Source organism: Molothrus aeneus, unplaced genomic scaffold (assembly GCF_037042795.1).
Source record: "Molothrus aeneus isolate 106 unplaced genomic scaffold, BPBGC_Maene_1.0 scaffold_30, whole genome shotgun sequence".
Lineage (NCBI taxonomy): Eukaryota > Metazoa > Chordata > Aves > Passeriformes > Icteridae > Molothrus > Molothrus aeneus.
This window is the reverse complement of record NW_027098964.1, coordinates 3343343-3365521: the sequence shown is the minus strand read 5'-3', so window position 1 is coordinate 3365521 and position 22179 is coordinate 3343343. Positions and strand designations below refer to the sequence as shown.

The 22179-nt window shown below is 63.6% G+C and overlaps 1 protein-coding gene across 1 annotated transcript in view; it reads right to left on the bottom strand.

Moving 5' to 3' along the window:
• The window catches only part of HUWE1 (HECT, UBA and WWE domain containing E3 ubiquitin protein ligase 1), a 77242-nt gene that overhangs the window by 28538 nt on the left and 26525 nt on the right, over positions 1–22179 (bottom strand). Inside the window, exons 37-55 of the mRNA XM_066570564.1 lie at positions 21424–21551; positions 21253–21334; positions 20092–20268; positions 19262–19388; positions 17971–18410; positions 16347–16542; positions 15000–15167; positions 13354–13496; positions 12638–12704; positions 11646–11854; positions 10522–10733; positions 8596–8775; positions 7261–7427; positions 6578–6723; positions 5615–5690; positions 3411–3509; positions 2851–2984; positions 1662–1833; positions 469–697 (exon numbers count right to left, since the gene is read on the bottom strand). Coding sequence (XP_066426661.1) covers positions 469–697; positions 1662–1833; positions 2851–2984; positions 3411–3509; positions 5615–5690; positions 6578–6723; positions 7261–7427; positions 8596–8775; positions 10522–10733; positions 11646–11854; positions 12638–12704; positions 13354–13496; positions 15000–15167; positions 16347–16542; positions 17971–18410; positions 19262–19388; positions 20092–20268; positions 21253–21334; positions 21424–21551 — 3152 coding nt within the window. The remainder of the gene's footprint in view (positions 1–468; positions 698–1661; positions 1834–2850; positions 2985–3410; positions 3510–5614; positions 5691–6577; positions 6724–7260; positions 7428–8595; positions 8776–10521; positions 10734–11645; positions 11855–12637; positions 12705–13353; positions 13497–14999; positions 15168–16346; positions 16543–17970; positions 18411–19261; positions 19389–20091; positions 20269–21252; positions 21335–21423; positions 21552–22179) is intronic.

The following is a 22179-nucleotide window of genomic DNA, read 5'->3' as shown; positions in this document are numbered from 1 at the left end:
GGGTGACCCCAAAGGGTCTCTGGCCACTGCCCCCAGCGCTCACTCACCGCTGCAGGATGAGGGGCGGGTTTGGGGGTATTCCCTGGGGATTTGTGTGACCCCAAGGGATCTCTGGCCAATCCCAGCAGCGCTCACTCACCGCTGCAGGATGAGGGGCGGGTTCGGGGTGTTCCCTGGGGGGATTCGGGTGTTCCCTGGGGATTTGGGTGACCCCAAGGGATCTCTGGACATTCCCAGCCGTGCTCACTCACTGCTGCAGGATGAGGGGCGGGTTTGGGGTTGGGTTTGGGGGTGTTCCCTGGGGATTTGGGTGATCCCAAGGGATCTCAGGACATACCCAGCCGCGCTCACTCACCGCTGCAGGATGAGGGGCGGGTTCGGGGCTGTTCCTAGGGGGGATTTGGGCGCTCCCAGGGGATTTGGGTGATCCCAAGGGATCTCAGGACATACCCAGCAGCGCTCACTCACCGCTGCAGGATGAGGGGCGGGTTCGGCTGCCGCGCCCCCGGGTAGTGCACGTGGATGGTGTGGCCGGCGTTGGCCGTCAGCTGCCGCAGCGTGCGCTGGCTCCGGCCCAGCCCCTGCGCCAGGCGGGCGCCCCCCGGGCCGGCGCCCAGCCCCAGCCCGCCGTGCTCCGCGTGCCGCACCAGCAGAGGGTGGCTGGCGGGGATGTTCCCGGGGGACGGCGGGATGTCGGCTGGAATGGGGGAAACGGGGGTCAGAGACCCCCAAAAAGCACGGGGAGGGGGAAATGGGGGGTGAGACACCCCAAAAACCATGGGGGGAATTGGGGAAAATACCCCAAAAACCATGGGGAAGGGAGAAATGGGGGGTCAGACCCCCCAAAAACATGGAGAGGGGGAAATGGGGGGTCAGATACCCCAAAAACAACAGGGAGGGGGGAAATGGGGGGTCAGATACCCCAAAAAGCACAGGGGGAATAGGGGAAAACACCCCCAAAAGCCATGGGAAGGGGGAAATGGGGGGTCAGATACCCCAAAAAGGATGGGGAAGGAGGAAATGGGGGGTCAGATACCCCAAAAACATGGAGAGGGGGAAATGGGGGGTCAGACACCCCAAAAAGGACGGGGAGGGGGGAAATGGGGGTCAGACACCCCAAAAACCATGGGGGGAATAGGGGAAAATACCCCAAAAACCATGGGGAAGGGAGAAATGGGGGGTCAGACACCCCAAAAAGGATGGGGAGGAGGGAAATGGGGGTTAGATACCACAAAAAGGACGGGGAGGGGGGAAATGGGGGGGTCAGACACCCCAAAAACAACAGGGTGTCCCCAAATCCCCTCCCAGTCCTTCCCAGTGTCCCCAAATCCCCTCCCAGTGTCCCCAAATCCCCTCCCAGTCCTTCCCAGTTTCCCCAGATCCCCTCCCACTTCCTCCCAGTCCTTCCCAGTCCCTCCCAGTGTCCCCAGATCCCCTCCCAATCCTTCCCAGTCCCCCCCAGTCCCTCCCAGTGTCCCCAAATCCCTTCCCAGTGTCCCCAAATCCCCTCCCAGTGCCCCCAGTCCCTCCCAGTCCCTCCCAGTGCCCCCCAGTGACCCCCAGTCGCTCCCAGTGCCCCCCAGTCCCTCCCAGTCCCTCCCAGTGCCCCCAAATCCCCTCCCAGTCCCCCCCAGTGCCCCCAGTCCCTCCCAGTGCCGTACTGGGGCTGGAGAACATGTTGTCGAACTCGATGATGAGGTCGTCGTCGCGGTCGAAGCGCTCGAAGCGCACGAGGGGGGAGGCGTTCATGTCGGGGTAATCCTCGTCCAGCTCCATCTCCGAGCCATCGTCGTCATCCTCCTCCTCCTCGCCTTCCTCGCCCTCCTCATCGTCCTGGCAGGGCCCCCCAGGGCGTCAGCAGGCCCCAAACTGGGGGGGTTTGGACCCAAAACAGCCCCTCCCCAGTCCAAAAGTGAGGAATTTCACCCCAAAATAGCCCCCCCCACCCCTCCGATCCAAAACTGGGGAATTTCACCCCAAAATAGCCCCTCCAATCCAAACCTGAGGAATTTCACCCCAAAATAGCCCCCCCTGATCCAAAACTGAGGAATTTCACCCCAAAATAGCCCCTCCCCAGTCCAAAAGTGAGGAATTTCACCCCAAAATAGCCCCCACCCCCCCGATCCAAAAGTGAGGAATTTCACCCCAAAATAGCCCCTCCCCGATCCAAAACTGGGGCATTTTGCCCCAAAACCCCAGAACTTCTGACCCAAAATTGGGGGGAACCCTGATCCAAAAGAGCAGCCCCCGACCCTAAACTGGGGGCAGATTGACCCAAACAGGGGCCCCAATCCCAAAATAGGGACCCCAACTCCAAAACAGGGACCCCAACACCAGAACAGGGACCCCAACACCAGAACAGGGCCCCAAACCCAAAACAGGGACCTCAACCCCAAAACAGGGATCCCAATCCCAAAACAGGGACCTCAACCCCAAAACAGGGATCCCAATCCCAAAACAGGGACCCCAATCCCAAAATAGGGACCCCGACCCCGAAACAGGGACCCCAACACCAGAACAGGGCCCCAAACCCAAAACAGGAACCCCGGCCTCAGAACAGAGACCCCAACCCCAAAACAGGGACCCCAAACCCAAATCAGGGACCCCAACTCCAAAACAGGGACCTCAACCCCAAAACAGGGATCCCAATCCCAAAACAGGGACCCCAACCCCAAAACAGGGACCCCAATCCCAAAACAGGGACCCCAACCCCAAAAGTGACGCCCCGACCCCAAAACAGGGGCACAGAGAGAGCCCCATTATTTAGGGAGGACCCCAACCTTTGGGGGCGACCCCTGAGTTTTGGGGGCACCCCTGAGTTTTGGGGGACCCTCGGTGCCTTAACCCCACCTGATCGTCCTCATCCTCCTCCTCCTCCTCCTCCTCCTCGTCCTGGCTGTCGTCCTCGTCCTCGTTGCTGCCGCTGCTGTCTTCCTCCTGCGTGTGCTCCTCCTCATCCTCGGGGTCCAGGATGTTCATGGAGTCTGTGGGGAGGGGCGCGGGGGGGGCTGTAGGGGGGTCCTGAGACCCCCGACCCCAGGGACACCCCCAAATCCCCACCCCAAACCCCCCAAATCCCCCAAATCCCCAATCCCAAATCCCCACCCCAAATCCCCCTCCCAATCCCATAAGGAGCCCAATGCCCCCCCCAAGAGACTTGGGGAACTCCCAGTCCCTCCCAGTCCCTCCCAGTAACTTCCAGTTCATCCCAGTGCATCCCAGTTCCTCCCAGTGCATCCCAGTCCCTCCCAGTGCATCCCAGTATCTTCCAGTGCCTCCCAGTCCCCCCCAGTCCCTCCCAGTGCATCCCAATGCATCCCAGTGCCTCCCAGTCCGTCCCAGTCTCTCCCAGTCCCCCCAGTCCCCCCCAGTCCCCCCAGTGCCCCCAGTGCCGCCGGCCCCGTGCCCACCCTCGCGGTTGGCCTGCAGCGTCGAGGCCTGGCTGAGGTTGGACGGAGCCTCGTCCATCAGAACGTCCTCCTGAGACTCATCCTCGGCCGAGCGGCTCACTGGGGACAGGGACACGGCCAGGGGTCAGCCTGGTGGCCTGGGGTCAGCCTGGTGGCCAGGGGTCAGCCTGGTGGCCTGGGGTCACTCTGATGGCCGGGGGTCACTCTGATGGCCAGGGGTCAGCCTGATGGCCAAGGGTCACTCTGATGGTCAAGGGTCACTCTGATGGTCAAGGGTCACTCTGATGGTCAAGAGGTCACTCTGATGGTCAGGGGTCACTCTGATGGCCAGGGGTCAGCCTGGTGGCCAGGGGTCACTCTGATGGTCAAGAGGTCACTCTGATGGTCAGGGGTCACTCTGATGGCCTGGGGTCACTCTGATGGTCAAGGGTCACTCTGATGGTCAAGAGGTCACTCTGATGGTCAGGGGTCACTCTGATGGCCTGGGGTCACTCTGATGGCCAAGGGGTCACTCTGATGGTCAAGGGTCACTCTGATGGTCAAGAGGTCACTCTGATGGTCAGGGGTCACTCTGATGGCCTGGGGTCACTCTGATGGTCAGGGGTCACTCTGATAGCCAAGGGGTCACTCTGATGGCCTGGGGTCACTCTGATGGCCAAGGGGTCACTCTGATGGCCAAGGGTCACTCTGATGGTCAAGAGGTCACTCTGATGGTCAGGGGTCACTCTGATGGCCAGGGGTCAGCCTGGTGGCCTGGGGTCACTCTGATGATCAGGGGTCACTCTGATGTCCACGGGGTCACCTGATGTCCAGTGGTCACCCCAATGCCCAGTGGTCACTCCACTGCCCAGCAGTCACTCCTGTCCATTGGTCACTCTGTCCATCGGTCACTCTGCCCAGCGGTCACTCTGTCCATCGGTCACTCTGCCCATTGGTCACTCTGCTGCCCCATGGTCACTCTGATGGCCATTGGTCCCTCTGCCCCCATTGGTCACTCTGTCCACTGGTCACTCTGTCCCCGTTGGTCACTCTGCCCCGTGGTCACTCTGCCCATTGGTCACTCTGTCCAGCGGTCACTCCCAGTGGTCACTCCCAGTGGTCACTCCCAGCGGTCACTCTGCTGCCCCGTGGTCACTCTGTCCATTGGTCACTCTGTCTCCATTGGTCACTCTGCCCCGTGGTCACTCTGCCCCCATTGGTCACTCTGCCCCGTGGTCACTCTGTCCAGTGGTCACTCTGTCCATTGGTCCCTCTGTCCCCATTGGTCACTCCCATTGGTCCCTCTGTCCATTGGTCACTCTGTCCAGTGGTCACTCTTGTCCCCATTGGTCACTCTGCCCATTGGTCCCTCTGTCCATTGGTCACTCTGTCCATCGGTCACTCTGCCCCGTGGTCACTCTGCCCAGCGGTCACTCTGTCCAGCGGTCACTCTGTCCATTGGTCACTCTGTCCATTGGTCACTCTGCCCCGTGGTCACTCTGCCCATCGGTCACTCTGCCCCGCGGTCACTCTGCCCCCATTGGTCACTCTGCCCCGTGGTCACTCTGCCCATCGGTCACTCTGCCCCGCGGTCACTCTGTCCATTGGTCACTCTGCCCCCATTGGTCACTCTCTGTCTCCACTGGTCACTCTGTCCATTGGTCACTCTGCCCCGTGGTCACTCTGCCCTGTGGTCACTCTATCCATCGGTCACTCTGCCCAGCGGTCACTCTGTCCATTGGTCACTCCCATTGGTCACTCTGTCCATTGGTCACTCTGTCCATTGGTCCCTCTGTCCCCATTGGTCACTCTGCCCCGTGGTCACTCTGTCCATCGGTCACTCTGCCCCGTGGTCACTCTGCCCATTGGTCACTCTGCCCCGTGGTCACTCTGCCCCGTGGTCACTCTGCCCATTGGTCACTCTGCCGCGTGGTCACTCTGCCCCCATTGGTCACTCTGCCCCCATTGGTCACTCTGCCCAGCGGTCACTCTGTCCATCGGTCACTCTGTCCCCATCGGTCACTCCCATTGGTCACTGTGCCCCACGGTCACTCTGCCCCGTGGTCACTCTGCCCATTGGTCACTCTGCCCCGTGGTCACTCTGCCCCGTGGTCACTCTGCCCATCGGTCACTCTGCCCCGTGGTCACTCTGTCCATCGGTCACTCTGCCCCGTGGTCACTCTGTCCATTGGTCACTCTGCCCCGCGGTCACTCCGGTCCCTCACCGATGATGGCGCTGTTGCCGTCGGCGCCGTCCCTCTCCAGCAGTTCATCGATCAGATCCTCCAGCTCGTTCTCCACCTGCGGGCACGCGCAGCTCGGGGGCTGGGGGCACTCGGGGGATTTGGGGGGCACTCGGGGGACTTGGGGGGCACTCGGGGGATTTGGGGGCACTCGGGGGGATTTGGGGGGCACTCGGGGGGATTTGGGGGCACTCAGGGGGCTCTCAGGGGGACTTGGGGGGCACTCGGGGGTTTTGGGGGCACTCGGGGGTTTTGGGGGGTTTGGGGGCACTCGGAGGTCTCAGGGGATTTGGGGGCACTCAGGGGTCTCGGGGGGCACTTCGGGGGGATTTGGGGGACACTCGGGGGGATTTGGGGGCACTTGGGGGATTTGGGGGTCTCTCGGGGGGGATTTTTGGGGGCACTCGGGATTTTCAGGGGGCACTCGGGGGTCTCGGGGGGTTTGGGGGTCTCTCGGGGGATTTGGGGGGCACTCGGTGGTCTCGGGGGGCACTCAGGGGTCTCGGGGGATTTGGGGGCACTCGGGGGTCTTGGGGGCACTCAGGGGTCTCGGGGGGCACTCGGGGGATTTTTGGGGGGCACTCAGGGGTCTCAGGGGATTTGGGGGCACTCGGGGGATTTGGGGGCACTCAGGGGTCTCAGGGGATTTGGGGGCCACTTGGTGGTCTCGGGGGGCACTCAGGGGTCTCGGGGGATTTGGGGGCACTCGGGGTATTTGGGGTCACTCGGGGGTCTCAGGGGATTTGGGGTCACTTGGGGGTCTCGGGGGATTTGGGGGCACTCGGGGGATTTGGGGTCACTCGGGGGTCTCAGGGGGCACTCGGGGGTCTCAGGGGGCACTCGGGGGTCTCGGGGGATTTGGGGTCTCTTGGGGGGATTTTTGGGGGTCACTCGGGGGATCTTTGGGGGGATCTTTGGGGGGATCTTTGGGGAGGGGTCCCCGACCTGCATCTCCTGGGTGCTGAGCCCCTCGGGCTGCCCCGCCAGCACCACCGCGTCGCCCTCGGCCTCGCCGTCCATGTCCCCGTCGGCCGCCTCGGCCTGCGCCGCCTCCGCGTCCTCCTCGGGGGGCTCGGGGTCCCCGGGGTCCCCTGGGGGCACAGGGGGGTCACGGGGGGGACATGGGGGGTGTGGGGTGACAGGAGGGTCCCCTGGGGGGGGGCAGGGGGGTCCTCTAGGGGGGGGGGGACAGGGTGTTCATGGGGTTTGGGGGGCACAGGGGGGTCACCCTTGGGGGCAGGGGGGTTATGGGGTGATCCGGGGGGCTATGGGGGTACCCAGGGGTGGTCATGGGGGTACCCGGGGCGCTATGGGGTGACCCGGGCATTATGGGGGTACCCAGGGGTGGTCATGGGGGTACCCGGGGCGCTATGGGGTGACCCGGGCATTATGGGGGTACCCAGGGGTGGTCATGGGGTGCCCAGGGGTGGTCATGGGGGTACCCGGGGTGCTATGGGGTGACCCGGGCATTATGGGGGTACCCGGGGGTGGTCATGGGGTGACCCGGGGGGTTATGGGGTGACCTGGGGGGGTTATGGGGTGATCCAGGGGCGCTATGGGGTGACCCGGGCATTATGGGGGTACCCAGGGGTGGTTATGGGGTGACCCGGGGGGCATTATGGGGGTACCTCCGTCAGGGGGCGCAGCCCCAGCGTCGCGGGCGCCCCCGTTGCCCTCGGCCTTGCTCTTGCTGGAGGAGCCCTTGGCCCCGAAGAGGCCGCTGGGCTGGTTCACGATGCGCGACAGCGTCTCCAGCGGCTTCAGCGCCGCGTTCACCGTGTTGGCCATGTTGGGGCTGGGGGACAGCGATGGTGGTGGCACCCCAAAACCGGCAGGGACACCCCAAAACCGGCAGGGACACCCCAAACCCGGCAGGGACACCCCAAACGGCACAGACACCCCCAAACCTGGCACAGACACCCCCAAACCTGGCACAGACACCCCCAAACCCGGCACAGACACCCCCAAACCCGGCAGGGACACCCCAAAACGGCACAGACACCCCCAAACGGTACAGACACCCCAAAACGGTACAGACACCCCCAAACCCGGCAGGGACACCCCCAAACCCGGCAGGGACCCCCCCCAAAACCAGCAGGGACCCCCAAACCCACCATGGCCTTCCTCAAAACCCCACTGAACCTCCACCAAGACCCCCCCAAAACTCCTCAACACCTCTCCAAACCCCTAAAAACTCCACAAGACCCCACTGAAGCTCCCCAGGACCCCTGAAAACTCCTCAAGACCCCCTGAAACGCCTCAAAACTCCAATGAAATGAAAATGAAACTCCCACAACTCCCCAATGAAGCTCCCACAAACCCCCTCAAGATCCCGACCAAGGACCAGGCTCCCCCAAAGAGACTCAAGACTCCCCCAAACCCCCTCAAGACCCCAACCAAGCTCCTATGAAGACCCCTGAAAACTCCTCAAGACTCCCCCAAACCCCTGAAAACTCCTCAAGACCCCCCGAAACTCCTCAAAACCCCAATGAAGCTCCCACAAACCCCCTCAGGCCCCTCAAGACCCCGACCAAGGACCAAGCTCCCCCAAAGAGACTCAAGACTCAAGACTCCTCCAAACCCCTGGAAACTCCTCAAAACCCCAATGAAGCTCCCTCGAACCCCCTCAAGACCCCTCAAGATCCCAACCAAGCTCCCTCAAAGACCCCTGAAAACTCCTCCAAACCCCAGTGAAGCTCCCCCAAACCCCCTCAGGCCCCTCAAGACCCCGACCAAGGACCAGGCTCCCCCAAAGAGACTCAAGACTCCCCCAAACCCCCTCAAGACCCCAACCAAGCTCCCACAAAGACCCCTGAAAACTCCTCAAGACTCCTCCAAACCCCAATGAAGCTCCCTCAAACCCCCTCAAGACCCCTCAAGATCCCGACCAAGCTCCCCCAAAGACCCCTGAAAACCCCTCAAGACTCCCCCAAAGCCTTGAGGACACCCCCAGAGCCCCTCACCTGGACAGGTCGAGGCTGTGGGGCACGCGGGCCAGGTCGTTGACCAGCCCCTTCTTGAGGAACAGGCGGATGATGTTGTTCATGCCGTTGTGCGGCGGCTTGGCCGCGCTGCTGTAGAAGCTCGAGGTGGACGGGCACGACTCCATGATGGTGCTGATGATGCACATGACGGCCTGGAGCCTGCGGGGACGGCGCAGCGGTCACTCGGGGGACAGCGGTCACTCGGGGGGACAGGGGTCATTCCAGGGGACACCAGTTACAACAGGGGGTCAGTGGTCACTCCAGGGGACAGCGGTCACTCGGGGGACAGCGGTCACTCAGGGGGACACCAGTTACGACAGGGGGTCAGTGGTCACTCCAGGGGACAGTGGTCACTCGAGGGGACAGTGGTCACTCGAGGGGACAGTGGTCACTCGGGGGGTCAGTGGTCATTCCAGGGGACAGTGGTCACTCCAGGGGACACCAGTTACAACAGGGGGTCAGTGGTCACTCCAGGGGACACCGGTCACTCCAGGGGGTCAGGAGTCACTCAGGGGGTCAGTGGTCATTCCAGGGGACAGCAGTCACTTGGAGGGACAGCGGTCAGTCCAGGGGGTCAGTGGTCATTCCGGGGGACAGTGGTCACTCGGGGGGTCAGTGGTCATTCCAGGGGACAGTGGTCATTCCAGGGGACAGTGGTCACTCCAGGGGACACCAGTTACAACAGGGGGTCAGCAGTTACTTGAGGGGACACCGGTCACTCAGGGGGACAGCGGTCACTCCAGGAGGTCAGCAGTCACTTGGAGGGACAGTGGCCAATGCAGGGGGTCAGTGGTCACTCAGGGGGACAGCGGTCACTCCAGGGGACAGCGGTCACTCGGGGGGACAGCGGTCACTCCAGGGGACAGTGGTCATTCCAGGGGGTCAGTGGTCATTCCAGGAGGACACCGGTCACTCCAGGGGGAGAGGGGACACCAGTCAGGTAGTGGGGGATAAAGGATGAGAGACAGCGGTCACTCGGGAGGGACAGCGGTCACTTGGGAGGGACAGCGGTCACTCGGGAGGGACAGTGGTCACTTGGGGGAACAGGGGTCACTCGGGAGGGACAGTGGTCACTTGGGGGAACAGGGGTCACTCCAGGGGGGACAAAGGACACAAGTCATGTTGTGGGGGACAGAGGATGAGAGTCACCCGTCACCTCGAGGCTGTCTCTGCAGTGACCCCACGCTGTCCCCACGCTGTCCCCAGGCTCTCTGCAGTGACCCTCCCATTGTCCCCATGCTGTCCCCATGCTGTCCGATATTGTCCCCAGGCCATCTCTGCAGTGGCCCCATTGTCCCCACACCATCCACACCTTGTCCCTTGGCTGTCTCTGCAGTGGCCCCACATTGCCCCCATGCCGTCCCCACGCTGTCCCCACACTGTCCCTGCACCGCCCCCATGCTGTCCCCAAACTGTCCCCAGCTGCCCCCAGGCTGTCCCCACGCTGTCCCCAGCTGTCCCCACATTGCCCCCATGCTGTCCCCAGCTGTCCCCACACTGTCCCCACGCTGTCCCCATTGTCCCCACACTGTCCCCAGCTGTCCCCACACTGTTCCCAGCTGTCCCCACGCTGTCCCCAGCTGTCCCCATTGTCCCCACACTGTCCCCAGCTGTCCCCACACTGTCCCCACGCTGTCCCCAGCTGCCCCCGCGCTGTCCCCACATTGCCCCCACACTGTCCCCATTGTCCCCACACTGTCCCCACACTGTCCCCACGCTGTCCCCAGCTGTCCCCATTGTCCCCACGCTGTCCCCAGCTGTCCCCACACTGTCCCCATTGTCCCCACGCTGTTCCCAGCTGTCCCCACGCTGTCCCCAGCTGTCCCCACACTGTCCCCATTGTCCCCACGCTGTTCCCAGCTGTCCCCACGCTGTCCCCACACTGTCCCCACGCTGTCCCCACACCTGGCGTGTTTCTCGGTGCTCTCGGCCATGGCCAGGGCGCGGCCGAGGGCGGCCTTGACCTCGTTGACCAGGGCCACCTGGGCATCGGTGCCGCTGCCGGCCGCGGCCAGGCTGGCCAGGAAGAGCCGCGCCAGCGCCGGCGTGTCCTTGTCCTCGGCGTTCTGCTGGTGGGGCAGCAGGTGGTCCAGGACAAAGGCCAGCACGCTGCAGTCCTGGGGGGACACGGGCGTCACACACCCGAACCCACGGCCGGGGGACAGAGGGGACCTGGGGGACCTTCGGGGTACGGGGACCCCTCGAGCACAGGGGACAGGACTGAGGTGTCTGGGGGGACAGGGGACCCCAAGGTGTGGGGACAAGGGACGTCAGCACAGGGGACCCCAAGGTGTGGGGACAAGGGACCTCCGAGCACAGGGGACAGGACTGAGGTGTCTGGGGACACAGGGGACCTGTGACAGGGGAACAGGGGACCCTAATAATCAAGGTGACAAGGTACCCTTCCACAAGGGGTGACGTGCCCCTCCCCAAGGTGACAGCAGACCCCAAAGCACAGGGGGGTGACAGAACCCGCCCATGCACAGCCTGGCAGGGACACGGCTGTCCTGTCCCTGTCCCTGTTCCTGTCCCTGTTCCTGGTGTCACCTCCTTGATGAGCTCAGACTGCCCCTCTGGGCACACTCTGGCAGGGACACAGCTGTCCCTGTCCCCTGTCCCCCCTGGTGGCCCTGTCCTGTGGTGTCACCTCCTTGATGAGCTCAGACTGCCCCTCTGGGCACACCTTGGCAGGGACACAGCTGTCCCTGTCCCCTGTCCCCTCTGGTGGCCCTGTCCTGTGGTGTCACCTCCTTGATGAGCTCGGACTGGCCCTTCTGGGCACACCCTGGCAGAAACAGGGCTGTCCCTGTCCCCCCTGGTGGCCCTGTCCCCACAGTGTCATCTCCTTGATGAGCTCGGACTGCCCCTCTGGGCACACCCTGGCAGACACACAGCTGTCCCTGTCCCCTGTCCCCCCTGGTGGCCGTGTCCCCGCGGTGTCACCTCCTTGATGAGCTCAGACTGCCCCTCTGCCACACCCCTGTCCCTGTCCCCTGTCCCCCCTGGTGGCCCTGTCCCCGCGGTGTCACCTCCTTGATGAGCTCGGACTGGCCCACGCTGTAGCTGTAGTTGGCGATGAGGGCGGCGATGCCCACGTAGGAGCGCACCAGCTCCGCCAGCAGCCGCAGGATGGTCGAGGTGGGCATCAGGGGCTTGGAGCCCCTCGCCCGGCCCCGCTCCTCACCGCGCTCCCCCTCCTTCTCCTTGCGGCCCTCGCGGCCCTCCTCGGGGCTGGATGCTGTGGGGACACGGGGACAGCGTCAGGGGACAGGCAGGGGACAGGGGGACAGCATCAGGGGACACGGGGACAGCGTGAGGGGACAGTCAGGGGACAGGGGGACAGGGTCAGGGGACAGTCAGGGGACAGGGGGACAGGGTCAGGGGACACTGAGACAGCATCAGGGGACAGTCAAGGGACACAGGGACAGCATCGGGGACAGTCAGGTGACACAGGGACAGGGTCAGGGGACACAGGGGAGCACCCTTAGGGGGCTCAGGAACCTTGGGGACATGAAGGGGACAGTGGGGACTCAAGGACAGGAGGGGCTTGGGGACCTTGAGGACACAAGAGGGGACATCAGGATGAGTGGGGATACAAAGAAGATGTTGGGGGGTTTGGAAGTGTTGGGGGCACAGGGACATGGGGGGGACATTGGGGGCACAGGGACATGGGGGGCACATTGGGGGCACAGGGACATGTTGGGGACATTGGGGGGCACAGGGACATGTTGGGGACATTGGGGGCACGGGGACATGGGGGGGACATTGGGGTCCCAGGGACATGGTGGGGACATTGGGGGCACAGGGACATGGTGGGGACATTGGGGGCACGGGGACATGGGGGGGACATTGGGGACACAGCAGGGACATGGGGGGGACATTGGGGACACAGCAGGGACATGGGGGGGACATTGGGGGCACGGGGACATGGGGGGGACATTGGGGACACAGCAGGGACATGGGGGGGACATTGGGGACACAGCAGGGACACCAGGGAGGGGACGCGGGGGGACAGTGCCACCTTCTCCCTGCGGGGTCCCCGAGGGCGGCGTCTCGGCTGCGGCTCCGTCAGCAGCGAAAACCTGGGCCTGGGGGAGCAGGGGGGGATCAGAGCCTGGGGGGACCCCCAAAACCCTACAGACCCCCCCCAAACCCTCAAAACCACCCCTGAGTCCCACCCAAACCACACCTCCGACCCCTCAGCCCCCCCCAGACCCCAAAACCACCCCCAGCACCCCCAAATTACCCCTCAGCCCACCCAAGACCCTCTAAATCCCCTCCCAGCCCCCCCAAACTGCCCCCAGCCCCCCCATATCCCCTCCCAGCTGCCCCAAATCATCCCCCAGCCCCACCAATTCCCTCTAAAGCCCCCCAAACCACCCCTCAACCCCCCAAATCCCCTCCCAGTCCCTTCAAACCCCCACCCCAAACACCCAGATGCCCCTGAGACCCCCAAACTGCCCCCAAGGCCCCCCAAACCACCCCTCAGCCCCCCAGGAACCCCCAAACACCCCAAAACACCCCCAAATCCCCTTCCAGCCCCCCCAAACCACCCCTCAGCCCCCCCAAATCCCCTTCCAGCCCCCCCCAAACCACCCCTTAGCTCCCCCAAACCACCCCTCAGCTCCCCCAAATCCCCTTCCAGCCCCCCCAAACCGCCCCTCAGCCCCCCCAAACCACCCCCTTAGCCCCCCAAACCGCCCCCAAGGCCCCCCAGGACCCCCCAAGCCCCCGTACATTGATGGCAAAGCCGGCAGGGGGGTCGAAGTTGGCGGGCGGGCGGGTGAGGCTGCGGTACTGCTGGTACATGTCGTCCCCAATGTCCGACAGCAGCTGGCTCACCTCGCTGGGCGCCGCGCTCTTGGGGTCCCCCTTGTCACCTGAGGGGGGACACGGCGCTCAGAGGGGACAGGGGGCACCCCCAGAGGGGCTGGGGATGCCTGGGGGATGGGGCACCCTGATAGGGACACCACAATTCCTTCCCTATATGGACACCTCAATTCCTCCTATATGGACACCCCAATTCCATCTCTATATGGACACTCCAATTCCTCCTAAATGGGCACCCCAATTCCTCCTACATGGGCACCACAATTCCTCCTATATGGACACTCCCATTCCTCCTACATGGGCACCCCAATTCCTCCTAAATGGACACCCCAATTCCTCCTATATAGGCACCCCAATTCCTCCTATATGGGCACCCCAATTCCTCCTATATGGACACTCCAATTCCTCCTAAATGGGCACCCCAATTCCTCTTATATGGACACCCCAATTCCATCTCTACGTGGGCACCCCAATTCCTCCTATATGGGCACCCCAATTCCATCTCTATTTGGACACCCCAATTCCTCCTATATGGACACCCCAATTCCTTCCCTATAGAAACACCACAATTCACCCTATATGGACACCACAATTCCCTCTATATGGGCACCCCAATTCCTCCTATATGGACACCCCAATTCCATCTCTATTTGGACACCCCAATCCCTCCCCTATAGAAACAACACAATTCCTCCTACATGGACACCCCAACTCCTTCCCTACATGGACACCCCATTCCCCCTATATGGACACCCCAATTCCAGTTCCATGTGCTCCCCACTCCTCTCCCTGCACCCCAAACCTCCCTGGGGGTGTCTGCCCCCATTGTGGGGGTTCCCCAACCCCCCAAACCTTTGTCAGATTTTGGCAAACACTCAGGACATTGCACAGGACACCCCAATTTCAGTTCCATGTGCTCCTCATACCTCTCCCTGCACCCCAAATTTCTCTGGGGGTGTCTGCCCCCATTGAAGGGGTTCCCCAAGTCCCCCAAGGGACACCCACAGGGGTGTGGTGGGCACCCAGGGCATTGCACAGGACACCCCAATTCCTGTTCCATGTGCTCCCCACTCCTCTCCCTGCACCCCAAACCTCCCTGGGGGTGTCTGCCCCCATTGTGGGGGTTCCCCAAGTCCCCCAAGGGACACCCACAGGGGTGGGGTGGGCACCCAGGGCATTGCACAGGACACCCATAGGGGCATGGTGGGCACCCAGGGCATTGCACAGGACACCCCAAATCCAGTTCCACGTGCACCCCACTCCTCCCTCTGCCCACCCTGAACCCCCCCAGCCCCCCGTACCCTCACTGGGGGTGTGGTGGGCACCCAGGACATTGCACAGGACACCCCAATTCCTGTTCCACGTGCACCCCACTCCTCTCCCTGCACCCCAAATTTCTCTGGGTGTGTCTGCCCCCATTGAAGGGGTTCCCAAAGTCCCCCAAGGGACACCCATAGGGGTGTGGTGGGCACCCAAGGCATTGCACAGGACACCCCAAATCCAGTTCCACGTGCACCCCACTCCTCCCTCTGCCCACCCCGAGCCCCCCGTACCCTCATCAGGGGCGTGGTAGGCAGCCAGGGCGTTGAGCATGTCGTAGATGACGTCGCGGATGGGCTCGGGGATGGGCGGCAGCGCGGCCGCCTTGGCCGGCGTGGTCTTCACCAGCTGCACCGCGTTGGGCCCCTTGATCCGCAGGTTCTCAAACTCGTCGTCAGAGGCTGGGAAATTGGGGGGAAATTGGGGGGGGGGGAAATGGGGAGTCAGGGATTTGGGGGGGATCCTCAGCAGTGTTAGGTTGGGGATGAGGATGAGATGGGATGCTGGTTTTTGGGGAGTGGAGGCACCTCTGGGACCCCCATTCTGAGGGTAAAGGGACCCCCAAGACCCCATTTGTGGGGAGAGAGGCACCCCCTGGGACCCCCATTCTGAGAGACCCCTGTTCTGAGGATAAAAGGATCCCTGGGACCCCATTTGCAGGGAGAGAGGCACCCCTGGGACCCCTGTTCTGAGGGTAAAGGGACCCCCAAGACCCCATTTTTGGGGGATAAAGGCACCCCTGGGACCCCCATTCTGAGAGACCCTTGAAACCCCATTTTTTGGGGATTGAGGCACCTTGGGATCCCCTCCATGAATCCTCGCCGGACCTCACTACAGATGCCAGGGACCCCCGGGATTCCCCCCATGTTCCTGTCCCCATTCCACACGTCCCAGACCCCCTCCAGGAGCCTGTTCCAGGTCCCCAGACCCTCCCCAGGATCCCCCCCACATCCCAGGATCCCCTCCGTGTCCCAGACCTCCTCCAGGAGCCTGGTCCAGGTACCAAGACCCTCCCCAGCAGAACCCCCATGTCCCAGCCCCACCTCCAGGAGCCTCCCTATGTCCCAGGCCCCCTTCCAGGAGCCTGTCCCAGGTACCAAGACCCTCCCCAGGATCCCCCCCCCACATCCCAGACTTCCCCTCCAGGAGCCCCCACAATGTCCCAGACCCCCCTCCAGGATCCTCTCCATGTCCCACCCTCCTCCAGGAGCCTGGTCCAGGTACCCAGATCCTCCCCAGGATCCCCTCCACATCCCAGCCCCCTCCAGGACCCTGTTCCAGGTCCCCAGACCCTACCCAGGAGCCCTCCCACATCCCAGATCCCCCTCCAGGAGCCCTCTCACATTCCAGATCCCCCTCCAGGAGCCCCCCAATGTCCCAGACCCCCCTCCAGGATCCTCTCCATGCCCCAGCCTCCTCCAGGAGCCTGGTCCAGGTCCCCAGAGCCTCCCCAGGATCCCCCCACATCCCAGATCCCCCTCCAGGAGCCCCCCAATGTCCCAGACCCCGCTCCAGGAGCCCGTTCCAGGTCCCCAGAGCCTCCCCAGGGTTCCAGGGACCCAGAGCCCCGTGCTCCTCACCGGTGCCGGAGCCGCGCGGCGCGGGCAGGGCGATGCGGATGCAGCCCGTGGCCACCTCGGTGAAGACGTGGGGGCTGCGGCAGGCGGCGGGGCCCAGCACCCGCAGGATGTAATTCACCTCCCGAGAGCCCAGGCTGCCAGAAACCACCCCCGAGGTGGTGCTGCCCGCCCCGCTCGTGGCTGCTGAGCGAACCACCTGGGCACGGGGACACGGTGGGGACACGGTGGGGACACGGTGGGGACACGGTGGGGACACGGTGAGCACGGGGCCTGAGGGGCACCCCCGGGAGAGCTTCCCAAGAGAGCCGGGAGCCCCTGAGGTGCAGAGCCCTCCTTGGCCCTGCTGGCCCCAGAGCGCCAATTCCCTGATCTCCTTGTCCCCAGGATCCCAGTTCCCTGATCCCCTTGTGCTCTGGATCCCAGTTCCCTGATCCCCTTGTCCCATGGATCCCAATTCCCTGATCCCCTTGTCCCATGGATCCCAATTCCCTGATCCCCTTGTCCCATGGATCCCAATTCCCTGATCCCCTTGTGCTCTGGATCCCAGTTCCCTGATCCCCTTGTCCCATGGATCCCAATTCCCTGATCCCCTTGTGCTCTGGATCCCAGTTCCCTGATCCCCTTGTCCCATGGATCCCAATTCCCTGATCCCCTTGTCCCATGACCCCCAGTTCCCTGATCCCCTTGTCCCCATGACCCTCAGTTCCCTGCTTTCCTTGTCCCCAGGATCCCAATTCCCTGATCCCCTTGTCCCCTGCAGCCCCAATCCCCTCTCCCCCAGCCCCCCAATTTCCTCTCCCCCAGCCCCCCCAACTCTCCTCTCCCTTTACCTCCCTTTCCCCCAGCCCAATTCCCTCTCCTCTTTCCCAATTCCCTCTCCCCCAGCCCCCCAATCCCCCCCTCCCTTTATTCCTCTCTCCCCCAGCCCCCAATTTCCTCTCCCATTACCCCCAGCTCCCCAATTCTCCTCTCCTTTTATTTCCCTCTCCCCCAGCCCCCCAATCCTCTCACCCCCAGCCCCCCTCTCTCTTCACCCTCAGCCCCCCAATCCCCCCCCTTTATTCCCCTCACCCCCAGCCCCCCAATCCCCTTTCCTTTTATTCCCCTCTCCCCCAGGCCCCAATCCCCCTCTCTTCACCCCCATCTCCCCAATCCCCCTCTCTTCACCCCCATCTCCCCAATCCCCCTCACCCCCATCTCCCCAATCCCCCTCTCCTCACCCCCATCTCCCCAATCCCCCTCACCCCCATCTCCCCAATCCCCCTCTCTTCACCCCCATCTCCCCAATCCCCTTCTCTTCACCCCCATCTCCCCAATCCCCCTCTCCTCACCCCCAGCCCCCCAATCCCCCTCTCTTCACCCCCATCTCCCCAATCCCCCTCTCCTCACCCCCATCTCCCCAATCCCCCTCACCCCCAGACCCCAATCCCCCTCTCCTCACCCCCATCTCCCCAATCCCCCTCTCTTCACCCCCATCTCCCCAATCCCCCTCACCCCCAGACCCCAATCCCCCCTCTTCACCCCCAGACCCCAATCCCCCTCTCTTCACCCCCAGCCCCCCAATCCCCCTCTCTTCACCCCCAGCCCCCCAATCCCCCTCTCCCCCTTTCCCCCCACCCCTCACCTTCTCCATGGTGTGCCTCAGCGTGCAGGGATCCTCGATGATGTGCCGGAAGAGCAGAGTGACGAGCGGGGTGAAGCCGGTGAAGCCGGAGCTCTGCGTCAGGGCCAGGATGGTGCGCGTGGAGCGCAGCTCGGCGAACAGCAGCGCGTGCTTGTGCTGCCGCGTCAGGCGCAGGCACAGGCGCAGCGTGGCGTGCAGCGTGTCGGGGTCCACGGGCACCCCCAGCATGCTGACGCACGCCCGCAGCACGGCCGGCACCGCCTCCTCCGCCAGGCCCCGCACCGGAGCCTCGGCGTCCGCGCCGGGCTCGTCCCGCGGCTCCTCGGGGGTGGGAGTGGGGCAGGGAGGGGATGGGCAGGGGGCGGTGGGAGTGGTGGTGGTGCTGGTGGTGCTGGTGGTGGTGGAGGGGGGGTCTTCGTCTGTAGAAGAGGGGTCTGGAGCTGTGGGGATGAGGAAAGGGGTGAGGAGGGTGGTTTTGGGGAGGTGGGTATGGCTGGGGGGTCTTGGGCACTTCCTTGAGGCCCTTGTGACCCCCCATGGCCATTCTGACCCCCCCATGGCCATTCTGACCCCCCCATGGCCATTCTGATCCCACCATGGCCATTCTGACCCCCCCATGGCCATTCTGACCCCACCATGGCCATTCTGACCCCACCATGACCATTCTGACTCCCTATGGCCATTCTGACTCCCTATGGCCATTCTGATCCCACCATGGCCATTCTGACTCCCTATGGCCATTCTGATCCCACCATGGCCATTCTGACTCCCTATGGCCATTCTGATCCCACCATGGCCATTCTGATCCCACCGTGACCCCTGTAACCCCCTCATGGCCATTCTGACCCCCTCATGATCACTCTGACCCCCCCATGGCCATTCTGACCCCCCCATGACCATTCTGATCCCACCATGGCCATTCTGATCCCACTGTGACCCCTGTAACCCCCTCGTGACCATTCTGACCCCCCCATGGCCATTCTGACCCCCTCATGATCACTCTGACCCCCCCATGGCCATTCTGACCCCCCCATGGCCATTCTGATCCCACCATGACCCCTGTAACCCCCTCATGACCATTCGACCCCCTCATGACCCCCCAGACCCTTCCCCATCTCCTCTCAGACCACCCCCAAAACCCCTCAGACTCCTCCATAACTCCTCAGACCCTTCCCCATCACCCCCTCAGACCACCCAAAACCCCTCCAACGCTCCCATAACCTCCTTGCCCCTCCCCCAAAACCCCTCAGATGCCCCCCATGACCTCTCAGACCCCCCCCCAGCCCCATACCGGGGGTCTCATCCTTGCCCTTCCCGTCGGGGTCCTCGGCGCCCCCCTCGTCGCGGCCCTTCCCAGCGCGGGGGGGCCTCAGCAGCGTCAGCATCACCGGGCGCCGGTTCCCGGTCTCCTCGTTCACCTGGGGACACCGGGGGGTGACAGTGGTGACACCGGGGCCCCTGCCCATGGGGTGACACCAGGGGTGTCCCTCTGCCACGAGGTGTCCCTGTCCCATGAGGTGATATCAGGGGGTGTCCCCTGCAGTGGGTGACACCGGGGTTGTGTTCCCCTGGGCTGGGTGGCACCAGGGGACTGTCCCCTACCCTTAGGGGTGTGTCCCCCTGCCCTGGGTGACCCTGGGCTGTGTCCCTGCACTCTGGGCTGTGTCCCCCTGCCCTGGGTGACCCTGGGCTGTGTCCCTGCACTCTGGGAAGTGTCCCCATGACAATGGGCCATGTCCCCATGTCCCCCAGCCCCTCACCTGCACCGTGGTGGTGAACTGCACAGTGCAGCGCTGTGTCCCCATGGCCTGGGGCTGTGTCCCCACATCCCAGGGCTGTGTCCCCATGGCCTGGGGCTGTGTCCCCACATCCCAGGGCTGTGTCCCCATGGCCTGGGGCTGTGTCCCCATGACCCAGGGCTGTGTCCCCATGGCCTGGCTGACCCCAGCCCGTGTCCCCATGTCCCGGGGCTGGGTCCCCATGTCCTGGCTGACCCCAGGCTGTGTCCCCATGTCCTGGCTGACTCCAGCCCGTGTCCCCATGTCCCGGAGCTGTGTCCCCATGTCCTGGCTGACCCCAGCCCGTGTCCCCATGCCCCCCAGGCTGTCCCCAGCCCCTCACCTGCACCATGGTGGTGAACTGCACGGTGTAGCGCCGCCGGCCGGCCGTGAAGCGCACGCTGGGCTCCCCGGCGCGCCAGGCGGCGTCGATGGTGCTGTTGTTGCTGGCGCTGTAGCTGCACCAGCGGCCGGAGCGGTCGTCAAACCAGCGCCAGTTGTTGCCAGTGGCCTGCAGGTACTGGGGGGGCACGAGGGGAGGGGGGGGTCAGCGGCCTGGAGCCCCTCGTGTGCCCCCCAAACCCTGCCCCGGGTGGTGCTGGGTGTGGTGGGGGTGTGAGGTCACTGTGCCCATCACAGGGACACCGTGTGTCCCTCAGGACGCTGTGTGTGTCACCCCAGACCCTTCACATCACCCCTGTGTCACCCCAGACCCTTCACATCACCCCCCGTGTCACCCCAGACCCTTCACATCACCCCTGTGTCACCCCAGGACCCTTCACATCACCCCCTGTGTCCCCCAGGACCCTTCACATCACCCCTGTGTCCCCCAGGACCCTTCACATCACCCCTGTGTCACCCCAGACCCTTCACATCACCCCTGTGTCACCCAGGACCCTTCACATCACCCCCTGTGTCCCCCAGGACCCTTCACATCACCCCCTGTGTCCCCCAGGACCCTGTGTGCCACCCCCTGTGTCCCCCCAGAACTCCCAAGTCCCCTTCCAGGACCCTCTGTGTCACCCCTGTGTCCCCCCCTATGACCCCTGGCACCTTGTGTGTCACCCCCTGTGTCACCCCCTCTGTCCCCCAGGACTCTGTGTGTCCCCCCCTGTGTCACCCCTGTGTCACCCTCTGTGTCACCCTCTGTGTCCCCCCTTTGTCCCCCAGAACCCCAAGGGTCCTTTGCAGGGCTCTGTGTGTCACCCCCCGTGTCCCCCAGGACCGTTTGTGTCACCCCCTGTGTCACCCCTGTGTCCCCCCTTTGTCCCCCAGGACCCCAAGGGTCCTTTGCAGGGCTCTGTGTGTCCCCCCCGTGTCCCTCCCTGTGTCACTCCCTGTGTCACCCCCTGCACCTTGTGTGTCACCCCCTGTGTCACTCTGGCTGCTCCACTCCCATCCCAGCCCCACCACGTGTCCCCAGGAGCCCCCCATGTCCCCTCCCAACCCCTCCCAACCCCCCAGGACCCCCCAGATTCCCCCCTGTGTCCCCCAGGACCCCCACCTTGTTCATCTGCGCGCGGCGCTTGGAGGACACGGCCGTCTTCTCATAGAAATCAATCAGCAGCAGCACAGGGGTGATCCACCTGGTTTTGGGGGGACACAAGAGTTGTGAGAGCATCCTGGGGGGGTTTTGGGGGGTTCTGGGGGGGGTCTGGGAGGGGTCACTCCTTACTTGGGGGTCTGCACCTCCTTGTGCTCCTTGGCGGCCTGCAGGCAGGGCTGCACCACCTCCAGCAGCTTGATCAGCACGTCCAGCACGCAGCTGGACTCCACCACGCGGGCACAGGGCAGCTTCAGCTCCTGGGGCACCCCAAAAACAACATCAGCACCCCAAAATATCCACCGAAACAGCCCCAAAATCCCGACCGAAATACCCAGAAACGGCCCCAAAATATCCACGGAAACAGCCCCAAAATCCCGACCGAAATACCCAGAAACGGCCCCAAAATATCCACGGAAACAGCCCCAAAATCCCGACCGAAATACCCAGAAACAGCCCCAAAATATCCATGGAAACAGCCCCAAAATCCCGACCGAAATACCCAGAAACGGCCCCAAAATATCCACGGAAACCAGCAGGCAGCTGGACCCCACCATGACAGCACAGGGCAGCTTCAGCTCCTGGGGCACCCCAAAAACACCAGCACGCCCCAAAAACATTCCAAACACCCCCAAAACACCCTCAAAGCACCCCAAAACCACCCCAAACCTCGGGATTTTTGGAAAATGAGTCACCCCTGGCAAACACCCGGCCCCTTTTGTGAGGGATGTGAGGCCCAGGGACCCCAGGGTGCTCCCTCCAAGTTTTGGGGTGCCTCCCCAGGTTTTGGGCTGCTCCTTTCAGGTTTTGGGGTCACTCCCCCACAGGTTTTGGGGTCCCCTCCGGGTTTTGGGGTCACTCCCCCAGGTTTGGGGGTTAACCCCACCA